Here is a 13,633-nt window from a genome sequence, read left to right on the forward strand (position 1 = left end):
GTGCAGTGATGCGGGGTTAATGAGGTTTTGTAGCTCCCTTAGTAGACATTGTGAGCACTTCAAAATACTGTGAATAATTCTTTATTATGTAAGGACTGGTTGTTCATCACATGCAGCAAAAGCTTTAGGAATTAAGGCCCATTGACACCAAGTACGCTAAATAAACATAACTATAAAGATCACCACAGCAGACCACAGCTATTGCAGTAAAGATCTAGAGAAGCTATCATTGGGATCAACTTTAGAATCAATTTCTTTCTCAGCTAATTAAACAGAGACAGCCATTGTGCAATTTAAAGCTACAACGTGGCATGGTGGAGAAGTCAAGAAAGAAACTAGTTATACCATGGTAAAGCATGATAAAGAAATACGTGGGGGTTATGCAAGCCAGGCTAGCAAATTGAAGTGTAAAAAGTAAAAGTAGCGCGGGTATCCAGTGCTAGTTTAGCGTGTTTGTGTTACCTCCTTGGAAAATCTTATTGGAGCAAATGTTTTGCGCTCTCAAGCCATTGAAATAAGTGGGTTTCATAGCGCAATGCTTTCTGTATCTAGTGTGAAAGCCTCTTCAGATCACCTGAGGATGAAACCAACGCACTGAACATTGCCGCAGCGTAGACTATTTTCTCAGCTCATATTTTCACCTCTTTCTCTTTTGGCTACGACAAGTGATATATATATATATATCACTATATTTATTATTATTATAATTATTATTATTATTATTTATTTATTTATTTTTTGTAAATTGATGCAATGGCGATATAATACATACATAAATACTAGGGATGTAACGGTATTGTAAATACCGTCATACCGCAATATTAATTTTTTTCGATATTACCGAAGTCGCATGACTCGGTAAAACTATAGGTCTTCTGAGAAAATTTGCTCAGGCGAATGAAGCGAACGGGAGGTAACGAAAACTACAATTGCCATCAGCCCATGCTTGACCATCATCCCTTGCGGTCTGTTGTTGCTACAGATCCAGTAATGCGGAAATGGAGTGTGCTGCTAGAAGCGGGGATGAAAAGAGCTGGAAAACTGTGTGTGGGCTACTTAAAGCAGGTCGCACACCAGAAGCGCCGCGACACGGCGCGTACATGACAGATTAAAGTATCGCACACCAGACGCGCACATTCGAATGATATTTAACATGAAACTAATCAGATGGCGCTCTGTGGCGCGGCTGAAAAATGAACTGCGTCCTGAGCCGTCGCCGGGCGCCGCCGACAGCCGCCGACTTGCGGCGCCGGTGTGTGTATCCTGATAGAAACCTATGATTAGAATTTTAAAATACATAGCGCTGCGTGGCGCGCCGTCGAGCGTCGCTTCTGGTGTGCGACCTGCTTTACACGCACAGTTCAGTCCTGCATTATCTCCGTGTAAGTTCAGACTTCGCAAGTTTGATCAAGGCTGCAGTCTCTTCTTCTCAGTTTGATATGGAAAAGCAGATTATACCGAGGACACGGGTAAATCTTCAAAGGGAACAGTGTACTTTATAACTTCATTCACATCACCCTGGCTTCGTTGTTTCACTTTCTCAACAATAAAATGTAAACATGATTTAAGGAAATGCCTATTTTCATTTTAATATTAGCAACTTAGACAGCAGAAATGTTGAGGCGCCGTGCTGCATATATGAGCGTCATCTTCACTGTGTGGATATTTATAACAAAACGGAGCCTACAACAACTGCCTCCTTTCAATTTCAGTGAAAATACGAAACACAGCCTCTCTTTTGCTGAATATCAGTTTTAATAATCGATAACGGCCATTATAAAAGTATAACATACAATAAGTTTTTACATTATAGGAAATAAAGGCAAGCGATCAGTCAATATACAGAATGTACGTGGTTACATTAATCATTAACTTATCTTTGCGCTCAGCCAAAACACGTCACCTGAGAACAAGTAATAGATTCCAATGCCCAAAGTCAGGGAGTATGTTGTTAGATAAAGACAACAAGATAAATGAAATATCCCGTTTAATAAATATAGTGAGATTAGATCCAGCGGGAGATGCTTGATGAGAAGTCCGACTAGCAGAGCTCTCATCTGGGTAGATGGGCTGAGTGTGATTAAATGTTGAATGTGATGAGTTTTCAACAATACTAAATTGAAACTTTATTTTTTTACATGGTTTAATAATTTTTTGTTATTAAAATTGAAGTTCCTGTTTCAAAGCTTACAGATAGATGGCTAATTTGTATGTCATTGACACTTTTGGCACTTTTTTGGAGTATTTTCATAAGTTTTGTTTTTTCCTGTAAATGATTCAATAAATACCGTACCGTGCCATTCATACCGAGGTATTACCGTACCGTGAAATTCTGATACCGTTACATCCCTAATAAATACTTATAAATATACCTACGTTTTTTAATCCAAATATTAAAAACTTTCATGCATTTAGGATGCTAATGACCATGAATTGTGTCATAACAGTCTTGTGAAAATGGTCTCTTTTTGTTTTTCAGCCGAAAGAGAAATTAGCGAAAAATATAAGCTGATAAAAGCCTGATAATTTTCAGTAGGCAAAAGTTCATGGCATCCTGGCTGCCAGTGTTTGGTTTCATTGGTAAATGTTATAAGCACGTTTCTGTCCACGCTAGCAGTAACCAATCACAGAGAAACTTCTGTCTGCTGTCATGCCACTTGGGTAGATTTTAACAGCAGATGCCATTCTATGCTAGTTTTTACCAACAAATGGTACTCTAGGCTAGTTTTTTAACAGAAGACTACTCTCTAGGCTAGTTTTTAACAGCAGACGGCGCTCTGGGCTAGTTTTTAACCTCAGACAGTGCTCTGGGCTAGTTTTTAACTGCAGATGGCGCTCTAGGCTAGTTTTTAACAGCAGACGGCGCTCTAGGCTAGTTTTTAACAGCAGACGGCACTCTAGGCTAGTTTTTAACTGCAGATGGCGCTCTAGGCTAGTTTTTAACAGCAGACGGCACTCTAGGCTAGTTTTTAACAGTAGATGGCGCTTTAGGATAGTTTTAAACCGCACCAATGCTCTAGGCTGGTTTTTAACAATAGATAGTGCTCTAGGCTAGAGTTAACAGAAGACTACTCTCTATAGGCTAGCTTGTAACAGTAGATGAGTCAAGGCTAGTTTTTAACCGCAACCGGTGCTTTAGGCTAATCTGTAACGGCAGACGACTCTCTAGGCTAGTTTTTAACTGCAACCGGTGTTCTAGGCTGTTTTTTAACAGTAGATGGTGCTCTAAGCTAGTTTTTAACAGTAGATGGCGCTCTTGGCTAGTTTATAACAGCAGACAATGCTCTAGGCTAGTTTTTAACAGTAAATGGTGCTCTTGGGTAGTTTATAACAGCAGACAATGCTCTATGCTAGTTTTTAACAATAGGTGGCGCTCTAGGCTAGTTTGTAACCGTAGATGCTGCTCTAGGCTAGTTTGTAACAGTAGATGCTGCTCTAGGCTAGTTTGTAACAACAGACCCCTCTCTAGGCTAGTTTTTAAATGCAACCGGTGCTCTAGGCTAGTTTTTAACAGTAGATGGCGCTCTAGGCTAGTTTGTAACTGTATATGCTGCTCTAGGCTAGTTTGTAACAGTAGAAAATGCTCTAGGCTAGTTTTTAACAGTAGATGGTGCTCTACATACATTTTTAACTGCAACCGATGCTCTAGGCTGGTTTTTAACAGTAGATAGTGCTCTAGGCTAGTTTTTAACAGTAGATGGCGCTCTAGGCTAGTTTTTAACAGTAAACGGTGTTGTAAATATACTGTTTGTTTGCTTGTTTTTTGGTTTATTTTCTGCTGAAAGAGTAAATGGTGCAAATATGAGCTGATAAAAAGCCTAATCAAACTCTAAACATTTTCAGTGGGCAAAAGTTGCTAATATAGGTGCAGTATTAAAAGAAGCAGAATCATGATTCGTTGGTAAATGTTATCAGCACATTTCTAACTTTAGCTAATCATAGAGAAACGTTCCCTCGGCCGCTCCCGTCACGCCGCCTGGGCTCCGTCCCATCACTGAAACGCTTCAGTTCCTTCAGACGTCCTCATTTCTCCTCTCAGCAGCACATCTATCAGCTCTGCTCTCCTGCGCTGCTGTCAGGATGAGGGATGTTGTGTTGAGTCTGAGCACGCTCTGTCATGAACACTTCCGCCATTAAAGATCATCAGAAATGACTTATGAAAATGTGTGTGTGTGTGTGTGTGTGTTTTATCAAAGAATAACACATTTGTGTGATGATGATAATGACATGCTTTTAATTAAACCTCTGCTGACAGGAGAAAAGAGCAAAACTGATTATTAATGGTTTAACAAGACTGACTTTAATATTTGAGTGATGTATTGGATTAAAGTGCGTGTCTGTGTGTGTTTGCGTGTGTGCGCGTGCGTGCATAAGTTTACCGAGGTGCTTGCCCGTGCGTGTACGTTTGTGCACATGTGTCTGTGTGTGTTTGTTTGTGTGTGCATGTATGTGCGTGCATGCATGTGCATCGACATGCATACATGTGCCCATGTGCGCGTGTGTCCATGTGCGTGTGTGTATGTATGTCCATGCTTGTGTCTGTCCGTGCGTTTTTCCATCTGTGCGTGTCACCGCGTGTGTGTGATCATTCATACGTGACCATGCGCATGTAAACAATGTACGTTTTCCATGTGTGTTTGTGTGTCTCTGTGTGTGTGCGTGTGCGTCCATGTGCGTGTCTGGCTGTGCGTGTGTGCATGTACGTGTGTCCATGTGTGCCTTTGTTTTTTTGTTTGTGTGTGCGTGCATACGTGTGGGAGTGTGCGTGACCCTCCGTGTTCGTTTGTGTGTGCATGTGTGTGCCTGTGGGAGTGTGCCTGACCCTGCATGTACTTTTATCCCCTGTGCGTTTGTGTGTGTGTGTGTGTGCGTGCATGTGTGTCCATGCGCATGCATGCATGTGCGTGTGTGTACGCGTGCATCCATCCGTGCGTATGTGACCGAGCATGCTTGTGTGTGCGAGCATGCGCATCTGTGCATGTAAGTGCATCCCTGTGCATGCGTGTGTGTGTGTCCCTGTGCATGCATGTGTGTAGGTGCGTGACTGCATGTGTGCGTGTACATTTGTCCATGTGTGTCTGTGTGTTTGCTTGTGTGTGCGTGCATGTGTGTGCATCCATGCGCATGCGTACATGTACATGTGTGGCTGTGCGTGTATGGATGTGTGTCCGTGTTTGTCCATGTGTGCCTGCGTGTGTATGTGTGTGTTTGCTATTTTGTGTGTGCGTGCATGTTTGTGGGAGTGTGCGCGACCATGCATGTACATTGGTCCGTCTGTGTCTTTGTGTGTGTGTTTGTTTGTTTGTTTGTTTGTTTGTTTGTGTGTGTGTGTGTGTGTGTGTGTGTGTGTGTGTGTGTGTGTGTGTGTGTGTGTGTGTGTGTGTGTGTGTGTGCATCCATGTGCATGCATGTACATGCGTCCATGTGTGTGCAAGTGTGCCTCTGCACATGTAGATGTGTGTCCGTGCATGCATAAGTGTGTGCATGTGTGTGTGTGTGCTTGTTTTTATGACATATCAGACACAAATGTGCATAATGTCAAGGGAGTGACACAGATTATAAGAAGATGGTGAATTATGAGGACATTGCTGATGTCCCCATTTCTCAAAAAGCTTATGAATCCTTCAGAAAGAGTTTTTATCCGAAAGTAAAACTGTACAAGTCCTTGTGAGGGTCTATTTAAAGAGAAGGTTGAGATAAGGCCGTAGAAAACACAGTTTGTAGTCTATAAAAACAGTAGAAACCTATGGAACACTTCACAAAAACCTGTGTGTGTTTGTGTGTTTTCAGGTACAAGCAATGGCTCTGTGCTGGTGTACAACTTGACCAGTGGCCTCCTGCACAAAGAGCTCAGTGTCCATTCCTGCGAGGTCAGGTAGGAAATCTCCATATATGATAGAACACCAGAGTCATATCCTCCAGTAGAGCAGTGGTGTTAGGTCCCAAATAATACACTGCTCACTTAAAGGTCCTGTTTCTTCAACTGTAAATCTGTTTACTGCCGCAGTCACTAATAAGGCCTCTGCCTTTTTTTAAAAACTGCATGAGCCATTAAAAGCCCATTTGAATCTAAGGGTGCTTTCACACCTGTGAATCGATTCAGTTGTTCTGAAACAGAGATTACAATTGCTACATTGTTGCTCTTCGCTCTTGGAGCGGTTCGCTTTCACACTGCAAAGTTTCTAATCGGACCAAAAGAGCTAAAACAAGTCACGTGCGAGTAAACTCTCCTTACATTGGTCAGTGTCAGGGTTTATTTTGCAGCGTCCCGCTAAGCTGTCAGGAGAGGTGGTGGTTTGGTGGTGATTGACAGGGTGCGCGCGCGACATGTCTGAGGAGAGACGCGGTGGGGAGGGGTGAGAAGGGTGCGCGACGATGCCTATTTGAGGGAGGGAGACGCAAGATTACCGGGAGATCATCACTCGTTTGCGGGCATCCGGAGACTCGCGAAACTTCCCGCCCTACTCATAATTCTCTCTTCATATAGCCGCATGACTATTACATATCCATAAAACACTGTGTATAACCGCGCTCGAATCGGATCGCTTTCTCACTGCAATCGAACCGCTCCAGGGTTCGTTTCAATCGAGCCAAGACCACCTAATTCAAGCGATCTCGGAGCGATTACTTTGGCGCGGAACAGAGCGCGATTGGCATATGTGAACAGGGCAATCGCGCTCTGTTCCGCGCCAAAGTAATCGCTCCGAGATCGCTTGAATTAGGTGGCCAACTGGGCAAACGAGATACGTTCCGAAACAAAAGTGTAGGTGTGAAAGCACCCTTATCGATTCAGTTGTTCTGAAACAGAGATTACAAATGTTACATTGTTGCTCTTTGCTCTTGGAGCGGTTCGCTTTCACACTGCAAAGTTTCTAATCGGACCAAAAGAGCTAAAACAAGTCACGTGTGAGTAAACTCTCCACACAATGGTCAGAGTGTCAAGGTTTATTTTGCAGCGTCCCACTCAAGGATAGGTGGTGGTTTGGTGGTGATTGACAGGGTGCGCGCGACGTGTCTGAGGAGAGATGCTGTGGAGAGGGATGAGAAGGGTGCGCGACGATGCCTATTTGAGGACCGGGAAGGAGACGCGAGATTACCGAGAGATCATCACTCGTTTGCGGGCATCCGGAGTCTCGCGAAACTTCCTGCCCTACTCATAATTCTCTCTTTATATAGCCGTATGACTATTACATATCCATAAAACACTGTGATATAACCGCGCTCGGATCGGATCGCTTTCTCACTGCAATCAAACCGCTCCAGGGTTCGTTTCAATCGAGCCGAGACCACCTCATTCAGTCGGTCTCGGAGCGATTACTTTGGCGCGGAACAGAGCGCGATTGCCCTGTTCACATATGCCAAACGAACAGCGCTAACTGGGCAAACGAGACAGGTTCCGAAACAAAAGTGTAGCACCCTAACACTAATGCAGAATCACAGTGAACATGCATTTATAAAACCATAATGCTGCAGTGTTTCCAACTTACATTATGATTCACTGAGGACCATCAAAAGCAATCTGGAGATGATGAAGCGGCCCTGCATCTAAACTAATAAAATGAAGTTAATGCTTCTAATGGCAGGTTCACTGCCCCGTGACACTCCGGCTGCCCTCGTTTCAGTAATTATCCTTCTCTTTATCCAGGCACACGCCATTTCCCCCTGATTAATTAAGCAGCAGATTTAATCAATTATGACATGAAGCAACTGATATAAGACAAACACTATTCATCATTCGTCTCCGTCCAGGTGCTTCCTTGAAAATAGGAGGTTTTAAGTTTTATTTGCAGAACTGACAACATTTCTGCATTGGTGTTGTTTTTAAAAAGCATTTGTTATGTGTCTTGGTCTATTCTGTAGGCATAAAAGTTTTTTTTTTTTTTTTCACTTTTAGCTTAGCTTAGCATAATTCATTGAATCAGATTGGACCATTAGCGTCTTTCTCAAATAAAAAAAAATTCAGTAGTTTTCCTATTTGGGGTGAAGCAGTGGCGCAGTAGGTAGTGCTGTCGCATCACAGCAAGAAGGTCGCTGGTTAAAGCCTCGGTTCAGAACATGCAAACTCCACACAGAAACGTCAACTGACCCTGCCAAGGCTCAAACCAGCGACCTTCTTTGCTGTGAGACGACAGCACTACCTATCTTATTGTTAAATAGAAATTGGTAAAGAAATAAACAGAGGGGGCTAATAATTCAACTGTATTTCAAGCACTCAGATGCTCAGATCTGTATTTCACTCTCATGTGCTCAGTTGTCATCGTGCCACACATTCACAAAGTCTAAAACTTCCCTCCGGCCCTGTGCCCTCGATCCATAGAGGCTCCTCATTTCCATATCATCTGCATATTTCTGGGAGAAAAGGCCTAATTAATCATGTGGCCATTTTGTGTCTCATTAGTGCTCTGTGCTTGGTTCCCGCAGCCAGGACACACACACACACACACACACACACACACACACACACACACACACATACACACACGCGCACGGCCCTGCGCTCTCATTACAGTCCATCATTCTCTCTCTGCCTTTTTCATCAACTACAAACTTTTCTAGACTTGTTGCTTTTTTCTTGGAATTTCTGGAAGGTTTATTTTTTCAGAAATCCACGAATCATCATTGACTCATCTGTTCATGTAAGAGTAGATTAAGTCTACGTCATTTTATCCACAGAGAACTTCTCTAGACTCGCTGCTTTTTTTCTAGGAATTTTGGTTTCTGAACTTTTCATTAGTTTTAGAAATCAATTAATTTAATCATCTATTGATGTAAGAGTAGATTAAGATCTGCTGAAATAATAATAAAAAACTTATACACTCGCCGTCCACTTTATTAGGTACACCTGTCTATCTGCTCGTTAACGCGAATTTCTAATCAGCCAATCACATGGCAGCAACTCAATGCATTTAGGCATGTAGACATGGTCAAGACGATCTGCTGCAGTTCACACCGAGCATCAGAATGAGGAAGAAAGGGGATTTAAGTGACTTTGAATGTGGCATGGTTGTTGCTGCATATTTTCTTGGCACACTTTGGGCCCATTAGTACCAATTGAGCATCATGTCAACGCCACAGCCTCCCTGAGGATTGTTGCTGGCCATGTCCATCCCTTTATGACCACAGTGTACTCATCTTCTGATGGCTACTTCCAGCAGGATAACACACCATGTCATAAAGCGTGAATCATCTCAGACTGGATTCTTTAAACATGAAAATGAGTTCACTGTACTCAAATGGCCTCCACAGTCAGCAGATCTCAATCCAATAGAGCACCTTTGGGATGTGGTGGAACGGGAGTTTCACATCATAGATGTGCAGCTGACAAATCTGCAGCAACTGTGTGAGGTTATCATGTCAATATGGAGCAAAATCTCTGAGGAATACTTCCAGTAGCTTGCTGAATCTACGCCATGAAGGATTAAGGCAGATCTGAAGGCAAAGGAGTGTCCAACCCGGTACTTGTAAGGTGTACCTAATAAAGTGGCCGGTGAGTGTAGTTTTGGATGTTTGAATCAATGCTTCTTTGTTTTTACTCCAGGTGTGGATGAAGCATTAATCGTGAGGGATTTACATGTTTAGTCTATGCAAAGACACAATAGACATCCTGTGGCACGGTTTGCACAAATAAGGCACCACGAATGACACAATTCGAGCAAATGACATGTCGCAAATGGAGCATTTTGGGTGTTTGACTAGAATCTGCACCTTGGTGAAAATTCGTGTTACGTTAATCCAGGGGCGGACTGGCCATCTGGCAATTCTGGCAATTCCAGAAGGGCCGGACCATTTTTTAAATGTGGGCCGGTCAGCTATTTATTTTTTTATTTTTTAATATGTATTGTTTTTACATGCAGGCAGCTTTTATCTCTTGCAAGATGTGAGTATTATGATGATGGTGATGCTAATAGTAATAATAATAATAAATGTTAAGCATTGGTACAATCAGCAATGACCGGCTGGTTTCGAGATGGGCCGACCCAAAATCTAGCTAGAATGTCAAACAAACAGTAAGTGCAACACAAGCTAATTGTCAGAGATGGACCATAAAGAAGGAAAGGAGGTGCCGAAAAGCTCAGAAAAAGCAACAAAAAAAAAAAAAAAAGTCAAACTCTGCCAAATGCATAAAATTAACAGAAATAGTCTCGAAAGAGGGTAGCGGAGAGGCACAGGAAGGTTGCTTTTTCGAGCCTCGGCTGGGTTAGTTGGTGTTTCTGTGTGGAGTTTGCATGTTCGCGTGGGTTTCCTCCTGGTTTCCCTCACAAGTCTAAACACGTGCTGTAGATGAATTGGGCAGGCTTAATTGTCCGTAGTGCATGTATGTGAATGTGCTGTATAAGGGTTTCCCAGTGGGTTGCACTTTGGAGGGCATCTGCTGCGTAAAACATATGCTGGACAAGTTGGCGGTTCATTCCGCTGTGGTGATCCCAGATTAATAAAGGGACTAAGCCGAAAAGAAAATGAATGAATGATCGCATATATAAATTTGTTTTTGTTCCAGTCACATGCATTAAATGTTTAAATATCTATTACATATATGGCACTGCTTATATTATTTCACCATCTATACACCAAAATAAGTAGTGAATATGCGTGTCCGTGCATGGGGCTGTGTCAGTGTAGTAATGTGGGCTGCTGTGGCTACAGTGCCAGGGCTGATTTTTAGTCCCAGTCCGCCCCTGCGTTAATCAATCAGGAGCTTGCTATTCTAGCGGCTGTCATTGAGGTGCAGCTCCTGGAGGAGTTTGTAAAATTCATTCATTCATTTTTCTTGTCAGCTTTGTCCCTTTATTAATCCAGGGTCACCACAGCGGAGTGAACCGCCAACTTATCCAGCAAGTTTTTATGCAGCGGATGCCCTTCCAGCCGCAACCCATCTCTGGGAAAGAGTTTGTAAAATTCACTTAGCTTTTTCATTTTTCCATATAAAGACACAAATTTTGCATCTGTTGTGAATTTCACGTGCAAATGAATCGATTCAACTGTAAAGTTTAGTTTTTGTATCTTGAAATGAATATTTTTTTGTTATGAATCACTCAGTCATTTCACTTCACTGTTTTTCAAGAGTTCACACTTAGCTGATGATTGGTAATAAGCTAGTTTGGCATGTTGTCCCTGGAGAGAGCCCCGAGCTCATGAGAGCCTCGAGCCCGGGGCTCCCTCCCGTTGCAGGGCGAGAGGGGAGTTTGAGCTCGGGTAGATCTCGAGAACCCCCCCTCCCTCCTGCTGCTTGAGGGTTGCTAAGGTGATGCGTTGCTGACAGAATTGAATCAAATTTGGTGCTAATTTAGATTAGTCAATTTACTTAAGTGTCATGTTTTTGGGAGTGTGGGAGGAAACCGGAGGATCCGGGGAAAACCCACGCAAGCACGGGGAGAACATGAAAATGCCGACCGTTTGGGTAGATGCCCGAACCAGAGGCATTTTTGCTGTGAGGCTGCAGTGCTAGCCACTGGGCCGCCGTGCTGCCCTGTAGACAAAAGAGGCGGCGAAGGGGTGGAAGGGGGGATTCTTCAAGACGAAGATGACTAAAGGTAAGGTGTTTGGTTATTTATACTTGGTTAGAAGTAGTCTGATTGGTGGTTCGTACATTAGCTTGACTCGGGGCCAGCCGTGTCAATCATAAGCACGTGATCCTCTCGAAATTAGTTTATGAATGAACTTCACTTAACAGAACCAAGCTTGTAATTGTCATTCATAAGGGATTTATAGTCTTTACATTAGCTGAGCTCACAAATCTGTAGGCATTTGTGTTAATAAAGCTTTTATTAATATGCAAAGTAATGATTATTATGAGTGCTTGAGAGTCAAGAATACAGCAGTTTGCAACTGGTACACTCATTCATTCATTCTCTTGTCGGCTTAGTCCCTTTATTAATCCGGGGTCGCCACAGCGGAATGAACCGCCAACTTATCCAGCAAGTTTTTACGAAGCGGATGCCCTTCCAGCCGCAACCCATTTCTGGGAATCATCCCCACACACACACTTATACACTACGGACAATTTAGCCTACCCAATTCACCTGTACCGCATGTGTTTGGACTGTGGGGGAAACCGGAGCACCCGGAGGAAGCCCACGCGAAGGCAGGGAGAACATGCAAACTCCACTCAGAAACGCCAACTGAGCCGAGGTTCGAACCAGCGACCTTCTTGCTGTGAGGCAACAGCACTACCTGCTGCACCACAGCCTCGCCGCAACTGGTACACTGAAAAACATTATTCAAAGATGATTTCTTGGAGTTACTCAATTTTTTAGGTTAAGTGGTTTTATAACAATTTTAACAATTTAAACAAACAAATTAAGTTGAACATTATTAAATTTAATTTGTTTGTTTAAATTCAACACAAATAAATTGTTTGCAACAGTCCTGCATGCCACACTTTTTTCAGTGTAGTAAACTGCCCACTCATGTCTATTGATGTAGAGTTCATGCTTAAGAAACTCTTTGCTGATGCTTAATAAATGATTCATAGTGTGAAGTTATCATAGTGTAACCAAACTATCTTCTTCTCATTTTCGTTTCTTCTATGTGTTTGTCTATTGCAGAGGAATTGAATGGATTAGTTTGACTAGTTTTCTGTCCTTCGCCACCTCCGTCCCCAACAACCTTGGCCTCGTGAGGAATGAGCTGCAGCATGTGGATTTACGCACAGGTGAAGCACAAACACTGACTACATTTACATGGACGCCAATACTCCAAACTTAATATGATTAAGACAATATTCTAATTAATAATCTAACATGTGAACAGCGTAATCATAATCGAGCTAAACACAAATGCATTAACATATGGAGTATTGCTATTTTAGTGGCATCATTAAAGTACAGTACGGACATGTAAACACCGCGAACAAACTAGTGTTGTCTGATACTGGATTTTAATACCAATCGGTATTGAAATTTTAAAAACGTCCATGTCTCGCAAACATTTGAGCGCGTTCTTAAACAGCGCTGATTTACCATTGTGTTCAAGCGCTCAGCAGATTGGCTGTGAAGGTCATCAGCTCACCGAACCACAGAAACACTGGAGCGTTTTAAAGCCACGATTCATTAGCGGATCAATCGTCAGCTTATACACCAGGGATGCCCAAACTTTTTTTGTATAAAGGGTCAAAAGCCAAATATTATATATATATTTACTAAGCTATATTACATTAAAGTTGCCATGGGTAATTTCCTAATTTATTTAGTCAGATGACTGTTTCTCAATACGCGTTCTTCAGCGATCTTACGTCCTCGTGTTCTCGTGTAACGTCATCATCAAGACTGCATGAACAGAGGATGCGTTTAGGTTCCGGGATGTGTTCTTGATAACGAGGATGCAGATTTGAGCACCGAACTTGCTCTAGAAGTCCCAAAATTCATTGCGGCTGAATAAAGGAGGTGGGAAGCGCAGCATTTTATATAGATTCATTATTAAAGTTCAGAGATTTAACTTGTTTGTCTCAGTGACATTAACATGGAATCTTAATAAAGGCATTAACACATTAACCTCTTAAGGCCCAAGGTGTTTTTTTACATGCATTTTTAATTTCTTCTTCACTATTTGGGCTTATTGGAAAATAATTAGAATAATAAGCTAAGCATCTTCTTTTGACATGATGTACTTTGAGAGAAAAACGATGTCCATATAC

The 13,633-nt window shown here is 42.4% G+C and overlaps 2 protein-coding genes across 5 annotated transcripts in view; one reads left to right on the plus strand and one right to left on the minus strand.

Moving 5' to 3' along the window:
• The window catches only part of fbxo9 (F-box protein 9), an 884,197-nt gene that overhangs the window by 338,295 nt on the left and 532,269 nt on the right, over positions 1 to 13,633 (minus strand). The window lies entirely within an intron of this gene.
• wdr11 (WD repeat domain 11) overlaps positions 1 to 13,633 on the plus strand; it is a 96,258-nt gene that overhangs the window by 39,799 nt on the left and 42,826 nt on the right. For all 4 annotated transcript variants that reach the window (XR_012388567.1, XR_012388568.1, XR_012388569.1 and 1 more), the window contains exons 11-12: positions 5,791 to 5,875; positions 12,546 to 12,652. Coding sequence is in view for 1 of the 4 variants with exons in the window: in NM_001423963.1 (NP_001410892.1) it covers positions 5,791 to 5,875; positions 12,546 to 12,652 (192 nt within the window). In the remaining 3 variants the exon portion in view is untranslated. The remainder of the gene's footprint in view (positions 1 to 5,790; positions 5,876 to 12,545; positions 12,653 to 13,633) is intronic.

Source organism: Danio rerio, chromosome 13, assembly GCF_049306965.1.
Source record: "Danio rerio strain Tuebingen ecotype United States chromosome 13, GRCz12tu, whole genome shotgun sequence".
NCBI lineage: Eukaryota > Metazoa > Chordata > Actinopteri > Cypriniformes > Danionidae > Danio > Danio rerio.